General features: G+C 37.5%; 1 protein-coding gene across 1 annotated transcript in view; it reads right to left on the bottom strand.

Annotated features, from left to right (window-relative positions):
- Positions 1-1,996: 1,996 nt before the first annotated feature.
- Positions 1,997-15,805, bottom strand: part of LOC140314388 (leucine-rich repeat and fibronectin type III domain-containing protein 1-like protein) — a 172,101-nt gene continuing 158,292 nt past the window's right edge. The window contains exons 10-11 of the mRNA XM_072392553.1: positions 13,231-14,206; positions 1,997-2,642 (exon numbers count right to left, since the gene is read on the bottom strand). Coding sequence (XP_072248654.1) covers positions 14,199-14,206 — 8 coding nt within the window. The 3' untranslated portion in view covers positions 1,997-2,642; positions 13,231-14,198. The remainder of the gene's footprint in view (positions 2,643-13,230; positions 14,207-15,805) is intronic.

Here is a 15,805-nt window from a genome sequence, read left to right as displayed (position 1 = left end):
TTTTTTTCTGTCTTTGATGGTGCTGCAGTGATGTTAAACCAGTGATTCCACCTGTCTGCTTCCATTAGGGGAGATATATTTTACTTTCTCTTCCATTATAACACATCCATTCTAGGACTGTCTGAGTCACGTGTGCTTATAACGAGAAAAAAAAAATAGTAAGGGACAGAATTTAGAGTTAACAGGTGGTGATGAGAGTGAGGGAGAGAAAAAAGAGAGACAAATATATTGGAGAGCTGATCTGGTGCTGGCTGCAAGCCAATATATAACCGAAACAGAGTAGATACGGGGAGCAAAGAGGGGTTGTGTGCGGGAGATAGGGTGTTAAAGATGAGGAGAGAAACGCAGAGCCAGAGAGAGATGTACAGATTAATGTACTGAAGGCTAAGACAGGAAGGACTAAGGATAACTGAGATGAGCAAAGGAGATAAAAGGGAATGAGGGAGAGGATTAATGTAAATTTTAGTTACAATCAGCAGCATAAAAAAAAAAGGGACAAAGAAATAAGAGACAAACAAGATGTGAGGGGACCAGGATATGCTGATGAGACTTGGGCTACTAGAACAAGATATTCATGGCCTATAGCACAGAATATCAAACTTCTGGAATGCCACTGTGTAAGCAACACTTATTGAGTGGGGAAGTGGGACCTATGGATACTTCTATGGCCTTCTAATGACCTATGAATGGACACCCAACATCCTTGCTAACAAAGGTCAGAAAGCAATGCATCAGTTACCTGTATACATTACATATTATTACATATCTGTATTTAGAAGATATAATATTGATGTTTACAGTTCTTAGCAAGAAGTGAGAATATCTGCCATATATAACAAACAAATGTGTTTTTGAAGAAGATTACTCTAAAATCATAGTGATGTCGTAAAAGAAAACAATATTCATATGGTTTTTAAACATAATTAATCCTGTCAAAAGGATAAAACACAAAACACAAAAATGTCTGATTATCACATTTCTTCCACTCAGATGTCTTTTTTGAGTGAGTCTTTTTTTGCAGGTTTAAACTTCTCAGTAAGTCCCTCAGTAGTCAAATTATTATTATTATTTATAATAAAATTCAATTCTTATTACATCACAACATTAAAGCTCTAAATGATCATAACCTGCATCTATTGCATCCAAATATAGAGCTAATATAGAGCTTCTGTATGCAGCCTGCCTTCCTGTTGCCTTTATACCTATAATCTGCAGCTCAGCATTGATGCACACAGATGAAAGCATAATGGCCAGCAGAGATCCAGTGACTTCAGTCTCACAATGATGCCAAGGCCAAAAAGTCCGACTTAGATTACAAGTGTTCTGTGCAGGCTGTCTGCTGTGCAAAGTCGTCTCTTTTATCCTTTGGATTCAGCTGCCAGGCATCACTAAGTCCTTTATAGTTTCCTTCTGAACTTTGCTTTTGTTCTAATACTCCAGTTTTTGTCAGTTTGTGTCTTGCAGATTGATGCGAGAATGTTGCTGCGTAGTTCTTCATATCTACAACTACACATTTAAAATGGTTCTAATAGTACTTCTACTTCTAATACTGTTGCATTAGGAAGTTTGACTTCAACAAAAAGTGAAAATGCAATCATTAAAGACAGGCAGACTTGAAACACTCTTTAAGTGGGAGCCATGCAAATATAATAAATCTGAGTTGTTCGTGTTTTTGTTTTCATCTTCATTTTTTTTTAAACAGTGTAATTAATTATTTGCAACTCATGTCTGGCAAACTACAAAAAAAAAAAAAAAAAAAAAAAAACAGTCTTGGAAAGAGTCACCGATTTTGTTTTATTTTATTAGAAAATATCCACACACCATAAAAATTACATGTACAAAACTATAGATTTGGAATTGCTTTATGTACACATACAAAAGATAAAGCCCAAAGAAAAAGTGAAAGGAACACAGGAAGGGGGAGGGTGAACACTACGTTTTGTATTTTTTTTTTGGGGGGGTGTGTTTGTTTTGGGATGGGTCAAAAAGTTTGAGGTTCTCCGTCCATTTCCTGTTCTACCACTACGCACATCAGCAGGGAGCTTTGTTACCATCGTGATGGAAATGATTCTGTTGAGCCAGCTGTGAGTGTGAATACGTGCACACATACGGATGGTACATATCCAATAAGGCATGTGTATCACACATCCCGTTTATACTCACCAAACTATAAAAATCATGAGGGAGATGCTAATATAGAGCACCTAGAATATACAACTAATTGTTATACAGGGACATCTGTCAGACACACATAAAGGTATAACTTTGAACATTAAGTGAGTTGTGACCCGTTGTCAGAAATGATGTGCGCACGTAATCACACTCTGGTGATAATGAAGATGTAATGAGACTGAATAACGACAGCCAAGATGTTAACAGTGCGGGCTGTGCAGTGATTTATCGTCATACAGCGATTATCTTCACGTTAAACTAAACTGTAATTTTCAGTGTAGAACTGTGTGTGTGTAAACCTTCTTAGTGGTGAAGGTAATGATGATGAAGTTTCAGATCAAAATGTGGTGATAGATGATGTCAATAATGACTGGCGTGATTTGATACCCTGCTACTTTAAGTTTTCTCTCTTAATGCTTCATTCGTCTTCCGTGACTTTCAGCATGTGGCTCTCATCCTGATCACTGGGTCTAAAAAAGGAAAGAGAAGAAGGAAGGAAGAAAGAAATTACTTGTCATGTATGTTTGCATTTTTTTCTTCATCACAAAACAACATATCAAAACTCAATTACCTTCTCTAATGACTGAGTAATGTTTTAATACAAATCTGTCCAAACACAAGAGGGGTAACAGTCTCTGAACTTTTTGTCGTATATTTGGAAGATTTTCAGCTATAAGACGTTGTTTACCAAAACCTGTTGGACACAGCTACCATATTGGCAGCCTCAAGCATAACTAAGTATTCTGTTAACCTGAATAATATTTATGCTTTCTGTATCGGGGGCAAACTGTCTGAATTTGTAGTTGTGTCTTATTTCTATTTCAAATAGCAGCCCTCTCTCACAAGAAAAGGTGGAATGTTTTTTTCTTTTGTCAAGAGCATAGAAGTGTCACATTAAAGGCCAAGAAATTGTGAGATGGTGCTGTTTTTCATTGCCAGTTGTTTTGTAAGTGGGAGGAATTCAGGCAGCGTGACGCAAACCTGCAATAATCTATTTATTCGTATTTAAGCCTAACAGTGTATCTTTCTATGCCTTACCCTAACCCACCACCACTGCCAAAAGAAAGAAAGTCACAAAGGACCAGAAGCTGGTTCTCTTGCCTGATGGTCTGTGGTGTAACATCATCTATGCATTCCTATCCCCCTTATGCATCTTGGTACATCTAATCGTTGTGTAATATCACATTTGTGGCAATTTCAAATCATGCAAAACGCAACCATACTAGAAGTGGCAAAGGAAAATGTAGCCAAGATGCTCAAACATCATTAAAGTATCTGAAATCTTAAAAGTGCTTTGCACTGTGGACCTAAAGGAGCCAGTTCATGGTCTCTTGTGAGACGTTAATAATCCAGACTGCATTATTTCTTCTCTTTCCTTTTGCAATCTGCATCACAGGATGAGTACAAATCAGAAAATGATCACCCTTTGAACTGTTCGGAGTCCTCATGCACCATAACTTGCAAAAATAGTGGAACTCTGGAATAAAAAATGTCCATTTTATAGTTTGGACGAGGGTCCACACACAACCTTATTACTTGCTGTCAAAACAGATAAGTCCCTTTAAAGTCACAACATGTCTGCGTTCCCATGTTAAATCCTTTAGCAGAAACTGCCGAAGCAATAGCATCAAAACCTTTGTGATTATCATGCAAAGCTGTCAAAACTTGTAAAATAGCGACATATAAAGGGGGAAGCTGTGGATTCGGAAATACCTCAATTCATATTGGGCAGCTGTCTTAAATTCTCCGGTAACTCAATTAATAAAGGCATTCTACTCAGAGACTACAGATTTATTGGGAGAGTTTGATGGAAGCCAGTTATTTGCCCCCCCTATTCTCCTTGTTAACCTCGAACAAATCTCCCACCACTGGCTTCATTAATATTGTAATGTGAACACGCTGAAATGATTAGCTGTCACATTGTAAGTGGTCCTCTCGGGGGGGGGGGGGGACCTGTTACTCACAAATAGCACATCGTGCAGCTGGCAGTAACGATGTATAGTTAGCTTAAATGTTAATGGTTAAGAAAATCAATAGATCAGCAGAACATGTGCCTTCATGTGCCCCCTCAAAAAGAGCAAGTGACAACAAATCGATTTATAGGGTAGCACTCCACCTATTAGGAAAAAGTTGGAAAATCCATAAATGGAGAAATGGAGCTGAGGGAATATCAGACAACGGTTACTTATTTGACTGTGACCTGAGCTGCTGCATTTATTTCACATATAATTTTCCAAGAGGAAAGAGGCACAAAGTTCAGTTCTAACTACACATGAGCGTGAGAGCAGAGGTGCACGGATAGTCTTTAGTCTTTAGGCCAATCAACTCAGCTTTTCTCAGTCCCTTAAAAGCACTGAGGATCAGAAGTGCTGCTTGTCGCACTTTTTGATGACATTACATAAATAACAGTGTGTGGTGTCTGGTTCTTGCACAAGAAGGATGAATCGGACAAAGAAATGACATTATTTACATATTATTATTTACATATGATCAGCTAAATGCTCCGCTTTCAACCACATGCCTTCGTGAGACGTGAGGTTGAGACCAGAATACGGTTTGTCAAAACGCTACTTTCCTAACACTTTTCTAACGTTTTCTAACTTTACTAACTTTTTCTTCGCTATTGTGACAAATAAATCTTGAAAGGTCTTGACTGTTAATTTGACAACTTTATTAGAAAACGATTTAGTAAGTTTCACCTATTGTGCCTTGATTTGAATAACTTACAAAGAAAAACAGTCCTGGCAGTACTTTATAAATTTACATGAGTTAAATCTGTTCTCAGTAAGAGAAAGCCAAATAAAAAAGCCAACACCAGCGATACAAGGGCAGATAATGTTCTTTTTTAAGCTGGATTTACATCTTAACTTTTACTGAACTGCTTCTGAGCACTCTGAGTGAGAAATTCTGTACTGGTGCAGTTTGCTTTTATTAAGTAAGTGAAAAGTAACAGTCAGCAGTTCATCTAATCCATCACGGCAGGTGCATTTAAACGATCAACCATTTTATTTGGATTCATGCCAAAATAATCTAGTTTTGGAGAGGCTCTGTGTACTGCACAGGTGTCTGTGTCACATACAGTCACAACATCCAGAATGTAAAACTCAACGACAAATGTCACTACAACTTTCTGCAAAATGGAACCAAAAAGTCATCCTCTTTTCTGCAAATCCACTAAAAAGTGGCCTTGCATTTTTACAAAATCCCCACTGCAGCTGCACAAGCAGATCTTGCACAATAAATTAGCCCCAAGGTAGTGTGCAGACCAACACTGGTACTGCGTGAAAAGAGCAAACCCCTCATTCATTTTAATAACACCAATGCAGAACGGCTGTGCCCATTTATAGGGCTCAGGGGAAAGAACAACAGGGAATTAACTTTATATGAATTATTTAATTTTACTGCAACACAATGTGACATCTACATTTGCAAAAAAAAAAAAAAAAACTATTTGTAGATTTTTATTATTAGCTATATTAATAATGATCATAATAATAATTAGAATAGGTTCATGATGAGGATGAAAAAGTATTTATAGCAGTGGTAATATGAAAAGTGCAATACTAATCAAATAGCTATTTAAACATTATCTACTCAATGGCCTCTGAAGATTTTAGAGCTCATGTAACCAGTGACTTTGCAGTGACCCAGAATTTTGTCAATTTTAATAACTGTTTCATCAGATAACAATTAGTAATCCAGTGTCACTAATACAGTAATTGCCCATCTGTTTCAGTTCAGTGCACAGCGTTTGAAATCATTTAACTAGATCGAAGAAGGTTGAACTATATGCATATGATTCTTAGTCTACAGATTTAGTTAAAAATAGTGGTTCAAGGGATAAGATCAATGTCAGCCCTTCCTAATTTACCGCAACACATGCATGAAATTATACTGGCCATGACACAGGAAAGCACCCCCTGATTACTGCCAAGAGTTTTCTGTGATCCATAACTTCATCTGCAGTACAGCATAGTTTTATTATACTTGACTATCTGCTGATGATCACATAAAAGGATTTAAAATCCTATGTGGCTGAAGATAAACCGATGCCGCTGCAATATCCAAGGTGAAAATCAGCAAATGTCTCAAAGTCAAGATGTATTCCTTATAGTATATAAAAAAAAGTTAAAATATACAAAATCCATTGTTAAATGATGCATCTCGTGTTTTCGTAACAATGCAAAGAGAAAATAATCCTAGTTTCATAACAAAAAGAGAAGACTGCCAGTCTACATATTACTTGAAGTAATATTTAATGCAAAATAAGCAACAACCAATATCGACAATTCCATCCTACAATTCTTTAGTTGGTTCAAGATTGTTGCTCAGGCTGATATTTTAAATCAAAACCTCAGATATCAATCGTAAACTGCATTCTGCAACCTCAACGCCATTATTTGTGTAAAGCTTTGAAGCTGCCAATAAACCAATATGGCACAATCTCTGTTTGTAACATCTAAAAGACTCCAGCCTCCAAAATCAACTCTCTTTAGCACCATTGCCTTGTCCCTTCCAACACAAACAAACTTCCTCAGCGTCTTGGTGTAAGAATCCAAACAAGACAAAACAGCCAAATCCAAAGCCCCAAACACTGGTTCTATTTGCACCCATGCCTGGAGGAAATGTTTGAGTCCTTTTACTTAATAGAGACTTTTTTGGAGATTTGCACTGCCACTGAGTCATTCATTGTCTATTTCATTTACACTTTATTGACCTCAAATACACTTTCAGATGTTAGAAGCACATTAAGGTGTAATTTTAAAAACTGACTAACATTGAAACTCAGTAAGAAAGTGTTGAGATACAACATCTGAAAATGAGAAGTTAGCACAATGAAGACACATTTGTGGCAGTTTCCGAGTAAGGTGAGGCTCAAGGTATTTTCTGTTTTGCTATATAATTTTCCAACCAGTTACACAGTGCTGCCACGGTTCCTTTTTTTGTCCTGCTGATGAGATGCTTGTAAAGCTTTTGTGCAGCAGCAGAGAAGAGGACACATTATATATCAGTTAATGTCGAGCAGTACATTTTCAAGGTTCAATTACGGCTTCTATTTCTTCAGTCACTGCTGCAGCGCCGACTTTCCTTAGACATAAACACACAAAAAACTCCTCTGACTTGCAGTGAAATAGGAGTTTAATAGTGTCAGTAAATGTCAGTCAGTTTGATTTGACCATTTTTTTGTATGGTTGTGAGTATAATTTAAATTACAGGTCATCCTTACCAATTGAAAAAACAGTTACTGTAAAATATCAGCACAGCTCATTTGGTGACTTTAGCAGAAATCATTATATTGCTTGCTTAAACAGAAGACAATGCATTTGAATGATAATGAGATATTAGATTACTAAAACGAAGACATGGGTAGGTAATGGGTGAGAATTATATAATTAAACATGGTCAGACATTAATTTGTCATGGGATGCTGACAACAATGCTTTGCTCACATCTTAATAATGTGGCCGTGAGAAAGCGAATCTTTTCAGGTGTCAGAAGAGTGAACTCTTTTGTTGCTCGTCTCAATGATATTTGTCTCAATGTCTGTCTTCATATTTGGATGAAGAAATGACCAGAAACTTGATGTTCTAGATGGGACATAGAAACAAGGACCATGTAAAATTACTAGCTGTTACGAGTTATATTCCATTGGCAGCAGTCTGTCAAGACACTGAGTTTTAGGTCAAAAGAGTTGAGAACTGAAGACTGAAAATCCTCTTTTCTAACAAGTGACAATATAACACTTTCCCCTCCCTTAAACGTCTCTGTCACTGTAAAATGTTGCCAAACCTGTCGTTTTATCTTGGACTTTGTGTAACATGACAAAAAGTCTATCAGGTGTTCCATGGACATTAGCTCCTATTTTTGGTTGTACTACTCCAGTAGTAAAGGACCTCCACCACTATTTCTTTTTACACCACAAATTACAGCCTATGTGAAAGCTTTTATTTCTCTAAATCTTTGATGCCCATCAGGCTAAAAAGCCTAAGGCAGTGTTATGTGTTTGTGCAGTTACATTTTTGTTCTCTTCTACATGAAAACTCCTTAAAGTTTAACACATCAGAGCTTGGCCACTCTCACTGATGCGACATCCAAGGTGCACAAAACTCAACATTAAGGCAGCTCTATATGTTAGATATTCATTTAAAAAAATTTAAAAAAGATATTTCTTCATCCCTAGTCATAAGATGCTAAACTGCAAGTAGCTCATAAGTATTTGCCCATTGTGGCTAGAATTTAGGAAATCTGCACCAGGGTCACTAGATTTTTGTTTGGTTATTACTTCTAAACTTTCCTTCTAAAATGTGTGTGTATGCCATTTTACAGGCATTACCGTGGAACTTTTATTTGGAGCTTTCTTGAGACCAAATGTACGATACAACTAAGGAAGATAATGGCCAATGAATGAGGCCCATTTTTAGAGACAATATATAAAAAGTATCTCATACCACAGGGGACAAACCTTTTTTTGTTTTTTTTGCATTAAATGGCACATAAACCAGGTTGAAATGACTTAACGTGATGCATTGAAACTGTTCAAGAATGTTAAAAGATGTCATAGAATACATTTCTATAACTTTCTTAATAACTGCTGTTTTTAAAAAAAAAAAAAAACAACTTTATAACTTTTTTTGTATTCATTGTTCATTTGTTCATAAATTCCAGTGTATGTAAAAAAAAAATTGTCAGTGTTAACCCAAAAGGATTAACATCTTCAATGCAGTCCCTTAACATGAACACACACACACACATACAGACATACATAGGTTTGTGGCACTTTATGGGATGATTAGAATGTATAATCTACATCCACGATTTTTTTTTTCCAAGACCTTTCGTAAGTAAGAATCTAAAAGAGGAAAAAGGATCATGCAATAAATGTTCTCAAAAATAAACATGCACTGTGTGCATGTGTTGTCATCTATTATTCACAGTAGCATGTTTTCTCTCTGAGGAACCAAAAACACCTTATACTGATGCACAATACAGCTGGAGCTCCACACACACTGAGTAATTCTCCACGCATCCCACTCACTGTTCTCCTTCTGTTTTCCCATCCATTCCTTTTTTCATCACTTCTCCTCCTTTACTCCTGCCTGTCATCCTTACATTTATTCTCCTCATTCTCCACCTCCCCCGTTTCCAATGCTTGCCTTTTCCTTTATTTCCTATAACACTTGTTTAATTTTTTTTTTTAATTAAGCTGGTTATCACATACAGCTCTCCCCTCTCAGTCCAGGAAGCAATATTGGTGCTTTGAGATCATCGCTGAACCATTCATATGTACAAGAAGATCATGTCAGCCAATACTGAACAAGCATGCATATGCAAATTTTAAATTATCTTGCTCTGCCTTGCTTCTCCTCCCATCTCTCGCTCTTTGACAATTTGTTTTTTACTTATTCTCAGATTTTCTCCCTTCCGTTACATATGTATAAATGAGTTTCAGTTCCCTCTTCCCTTTCCTTTCCACCACTTTCTCTTCTCCCTCTGTGTCTCCTTTGCACAGTTATCTTTTGTCCCCCCTTTTTCTCTCAATCCCTTCCCCTCCTTAACTCAGATAACAAAATTCAATTATAATATATGAGGCTCTTCTCAGATGGTCGCATGTCAGACAGTAAAGGGGTGCAAAATACCCAGTCTCTGCTCACGGTAGAGTTACGTTCTTCTTCAGATCTATTGAATCGTTTGTACTTGCTCAGCTGGAAAGCCGAGTGAAATGGCTGAAGCTTCTGTCAATGATCATATTGAAAATCTGCTGTATGTCATTCTTAGTTTAAGTGTGTTTGGCAGAGATCTTAGAGACTTTTATATAAATGCAGTAATGCATGCCTGTTCACATCACTGCCACATCAGCTACCAGATGTGACACGCAGCCTAAATTCAAGTCATAGCATGGACCATCAGGCCATGTAGTCAGAACTCACGCTGAAATCTTGTCATTGCAGTCCAACCCCTTTAAATGTAATAAAATGCGTGCTGGGAGGGACTTGGTACTGCAAAATGGTCACAGATGCATTACGAAAAACAGCAATGAATGCGCCTGGTTCACTTCATCAGTTAAGTGATTATCAGTTCATTCCCTGTGGATATGAGAAGCTTAAAGACAACATGACGTTAAGTAAACATATTTAAACAAGCAATTTGACCTTCTGGGCATCGTGCCTTTTTTTGTCTCTGAAATTAGAAGAAGACTAATCTTATGTTTTTCAGGGCAATATATTATGCCCCAGAAGCAGCTGGTTTGCTTAGTATTCCACAGAGACTGGAAACGGGTAATGGGTAGCTCAGCAGTGACTTCCCGCACCCAGCCAAGAAATAGCACCATATGTACCCCTCTTATGATCCCATATTGTCATTTTTGTACTAGCCTACTATATGAATTATACAAAGACTAACTGATGTTTTAATCAGTCAAATAAGAAGCTTTTGAAAATCACATTTGACTGCAGATTTAAAGGAGTAAACTGCTGGGAGATGATGGGAGATTAGGGCAATGAACATTGTCAGGAAGGCAGTAATGACCTGTAGCAGCCGTTTATCATCATCAAGTTGTGTAAAGCATCTAGCAAGTTTCATTCAATTTCATGGCTTGGAGTGGTTGTGGAGTGGCATGCTCAGATAAATCAAGAATTCTAAATCTGGTGAAGTCTGTATTTATAATCAATCAACTGTAAATGGAAGTCTTTTCAAAGAGCATTCCAGATTTGACTATTCCACAGCAGTATAATCCACAGGCTTACTTCTTCTCTCATTTCTTAACACCTTTCCTTGTTTACAATTAAAAACCTCTTGAGATTTCGTAAAGATTTGTGGACAGACTACAGCAATGCACGGAGAATTGTAGTGCGCTTCCACTGGGCTGCAAAAGTAGGTTTGCTGTGGTGAAACAACTGTTCAAATGATGATCTACAAAAAGCCTAAGCTATTTCGCCCTACGCTTTCTTGTTTCATTGTTTTAATTGCATCATTACCATGGCTAATTAGAAAACAGAAAAAGCCACAGATGTGAAATATATTATAGTCACACAGAGAATAGCTGCGCACACTTGCTCTTCTGTATTTACATGAATCACAGTTAGAATCACTGTGAGACAATATTTTCTTTTTTTCCTTCATAAAGTTTGTCAGGGGTATCCTTAATGCAAAAGGAGATAAATTACACATTTTAGCATCTTTCTTTAGGATTTAAATCATTCATCGGATACTTCTGGGTCACTTGGCTCTATCACGAACCTTCCTTATCAAAAAGTATTTTTTACTACTGCCCCTATCCTCACATATATGTAAACCACTACTATCCTCGGGCACATGACTGACTTTTAAAGTGCCACTTTGTCTCAGTCCTACTGTCCAAACAAAAACCCAACAGAAAAGAACAAGTAAGTAGAATTATAAGATAGTGTGCATTAGTAAACTGATTACAGATCCATTAAAATGAAGAAAAAATCCTCATGAAATGGTCAAACAAGCTATGACCTGACACTTTCTGATTTTACAATTATGCAACTTGCATGCGCAATTCTTTACTTCTAACCTCTAACCCTGTAATGTTCCTCATCATCCCCATCCTTCCTTTTACTTTCCCATCTCTCAGTATATTTGCATTAAAACAAAACACCCCCTTACAGTATTGTGTGGGTGTGCTCATGGCTGTCAGACTGAATCAGTTATCTCAGACCAAACTGAAAGCAAGCCGCTTTTCTGCAAAAAATTCAAATCAATTTGACATTCAGTAATTATTCAACACCCCTGTACGCACATTTGATGATATTCTTCTTTACACACAAGTGTTGTCACAGCAAGTGATTGTTTGTTGACAAGTGCTGTACCATTAAAGCCCCTGAATATGAAAGTAATTAAACTAATTATATTTCATGGCAATTACACCGTGCCCCAAAAAGCATACATGTGTTTGTAAATACAGTAATTGCATCAGTCGAGGTTAGTCTGAGTGGGTGAAGTACTTCAGAGAATTAGGAATCTTTGATAAGCAGGTTATTGAGACAATCTTACCATCTATGTCCAGTAGAGAACATTGACATTGATAAGCGCTTTGAGTGGTCAGTTAGACTAGAAAAGCGCTATACAAGTACAAGTCCATTTACCATTTACCAAGTCCATATTGGATTAATACCCCCTGAAACGTAATAGGTGCTGGTGACACAACATCACATTTCACAATTCAAAATTGCTAATTATTTTGGGAGAGAAACAATTTAATTTGATGGGAGAAAACAAGGTGCAGGACTAATTATATATCCGCTGTTCTGGTTTTTCATTTGCTCCATTTTGCTTTGAGTTAGAGGACATAGACTTCTTATATAATTTCATGTCAAATGAATATCAACAATTTCCCGTCCATTGAGGAGCAAAAAGGGAAAGAATGAATATCTGTTGATTGGCCCTAATAAATGAGTAATTTCAGTTTGACAGTGAGTGAGTACGTCTGCAGCCCGGAGATGAGTTGTTCAATTCTGCAGCATCCAACACTGTCATGTCTGACTGAATAGATATTGCTGACCCCCCCTCTTGTACAGGCAGAGTTCTTTCCCTGAGGCTGCACTGTTTGCTCATAACCAGTCCTCTCATAGCCTTTTCTGCAGAAGTGTTCAATCACTGCCTCAGGCAGGCAAGTGAAAAAAAAAGACATCTGATGGACAGATGGGGGAGAGGTATATGAGATATGGAGCCACTCACTCACTAAAAGAACAAGAAACAAACAGGAGTGGGATGCACTTGCACCTGTGGAGACATTATAACGAGAAAGTGGCAATGAAACAGACCGTTTAGTCAGTCTAGGTACAAGCAATTAAAGAGGCACTCGTTAGAGTATTACCCTCATTAGGTTACAAACCACTCACTCCAGGAGACACTTCAGACTCTAAATGTGTTTTAAACTAAGGGGCAGGACCCAATATTGCTGGATGGCCTGGGTGACTGCTGGTGGGTTACCATATATCACACTAATTACTGAGTCTGGGTCTTTGGGTGGGGTACCTTCTCTTTTGGCTCCTTGTTTGGTTAGGTTAATGGGCTAATCGGCAGATTACTCACCTTTTTAAGAGGGCCTTAAGACACGTGAGAGAGGCCAGTACAGGTACACAAGATCCACACTAATATCATCCATTGGAACAGGAGATACAGGACAAGAGCAGTGGCTGAGTTGTACAGTTCAGTTCAGTCTGCATCAGACCAGCATACAACTCCAACTTAGGCTCAACTTGGTCCCAAGTTTGTTCAGTGCTGTCCAGGAGGGCTCTTTCAGGTTTTCTTACTAAGCCGTGAGATTACCACACAGCTCATTAGAATGCTGTGATTTCTAAGATTCTAATCCAGAAATCACAGAGCCCAGTCACAGTCAAGATCCAACTCTGGTTCAGCCCCGGCTCAGTTATTTTATACAGAATTGTTATTCATCATTGATTAAGATAGTGGAGCCAAATAGAACCAGCTTTCTGAAGAGTCCCTTACGTGAAGTTTATGATATTTTCTTTATCCAATGCCGGACCCATCTTGACACTCTTCTGTGAAGTATTACTCCTTTTCTGTGCAGTCTTTCACAATCTACATCCAACTTGAAGGTAATTATATATGCATCCTTCTTTGCTTTGATCAATTCATTTTCTTTCTGTTTCTGTCATCCACTCAGCGTCTGTCCGTGCATGTTGATGGTGAGAGGTTATTTCATATTTTCCATCCATTTTCCTCATTGCCACTCAATAGCTTTAGACCATCTTTCAGTTAAAAGAGGAAAATGGGCTTCCATTCAAAGTGATTCAGATGATCATCTGTCAACAGGCTTTGATAATGGTAGTCCAATCCAGAGTTGAGAACCAGGATAAGTGCTTGAAAATAAATCAGACTGTATAGGTCTATAACCCCATAATATTCAGGGAAACAAAGTAATGGGTGCAGTAAACAGGAGATGCAGGGAGATATAGGGCATTTTCTTTTTCTCAGAGCTTTCACCAGCTTCTTCCCACTGGTGATGATTCTTCTCCACGTGTGCCATAACAACAGCATCAGGGTTCTAGAAAACAAGACAGCAAGAAGAACAAGGTTTGCAAGTAGATCATTAAAATCTCAGTCAATTACACTTGAAGAGAAAGGACATTGCTGTAAAAAAAAAAAAAAAAAGAGCATAATATTTGCTCTAAAAGGAGATAATTAGAACAAGGAAGTTGGGTTAAACAAAACTGGGATCACGAGTAAAAGATAGGGTCTTGACAGAGGGATAGAAAGCAAAGACTTTAGGTAAAAACAGCTCACGTTCAGAAATTCAATGGCCTGTGGGATACGGGAGATCCCATTTAGGGTGGTATTAAACATGTATATACTTTGAACATGCATTGGGAATACATAATAAACTTTTAAGAGGCTTCATCATATTTTGTTTAGTGTTTAAGTTTGAACTGTACTTGATCCTAGCCAGCAGTATGATTCAATAAATTCTCTGAAAAGCTTGTATAATTTGTTTTCACTGTTCTGCCTGGACTTTAAGAGAGGCTTATATTCACAAAGAAAACTTTTCTTCTTCTTGAGACTTTATTAACTCCTCGGGGTAAAACAAAGAAAAATTAAATATAGTGTAACTAAACAGAATGTAGGAACTGAAAGTTCAAATGTTATGTTATGTTATCATTTCCATTTTTCCAGCCCCTGTGCTGACATCAAACTTGGCTTGAAGCAAGACTTTTGAAAAGAACAGGACTGACAATTCTGTGTTTTCTCTACTTTAATGTTTTTAAGGATATATATCTGTGTCTATCTTGCCTTCTGCAACATTTGAAAACCTGTGTGCTGGTTAGATTTTATGTAAGAAAAAGGTTTACTTGATGAAACCTGATCCAAGTGAGTCACTTACAATGCCTGTTTTGGGCTCTTTGAGTCTAATTTCTGACTGATCAAGAATGAATGTCAGAATAAGTAATGTTTGCTGAGACGGGAAAGCAGCACTTGCAAAAGCTTATAGAGTAATGTCGCTGTAGCTTGTCCTGGAAGTGAAAGGCCACAGCTGTTATTTGTAATGTGTGTTTGTCAGTAGAGCATTTCCTAACTCATAGACAACCAGTGCTTATTGTGTCAGTCAAAGAGTGAAGAGCAGTCTTGCCTTAGTGTGGTGTCATTCATCACAACCACAGCACATCTACACTGTTTTCTCGTCCATCATCCTAAACTCCAATATTTTCTCTTCTCCTTCTCGGCATGCTAATGGATGAAGGAGATGGAGCGACTGTGAGAGGTGAAGGTGGAAAGTGTATGAGTGGCGAAACATTGGAAGAATATAAGATATGAAAAATAACTAGACAGACAAAGCTCTTATAAATCAAAACAGGAAAATCTAAAGTAACAGCAAGCAAAGCACAAGAGAAAAGAATTTGGAGAGGGAATGAAGTCAAGGTAAGGTAGTTCAATGCCAGGGGCATTGACAGTGCTGAAATAATGTTCATCCTCTACAATCACTTATAATGTATTAAATCTCTCGTATAAAGGGACAATCTAAAATAAAGATAAACAGTCCTGAACGTGATGAAAAAAAATTCCTGAAGCTCAGAAGCTGTTTTGTCCAACAGTCCAACATATAAAAAATATTGAATTTACCATGACATAAGACTGAAGAAGTGACGGT

This window comes from Leuresthes tenuis, unplaced genomic scaffold, assembly GCF_036924035.1.
Source record: "Leuresthes tenuis unplaced genomic scaffold, fLeuTen1.0.hap1 SCAF_9, whole genome shotgun sequence".
Lineage (NCBI taxonomy): Eukaryota > Metazoa > Chordata > Actinopteri > Atheriniformes > Atherinopsidae > Leuresthes > Leuresthes tenuis.
The sequence above is the reverse complement of the archived record's forward strand: the minus strand, read 5'-3'. Positions and strand labels throughout refer to the sequence as shown.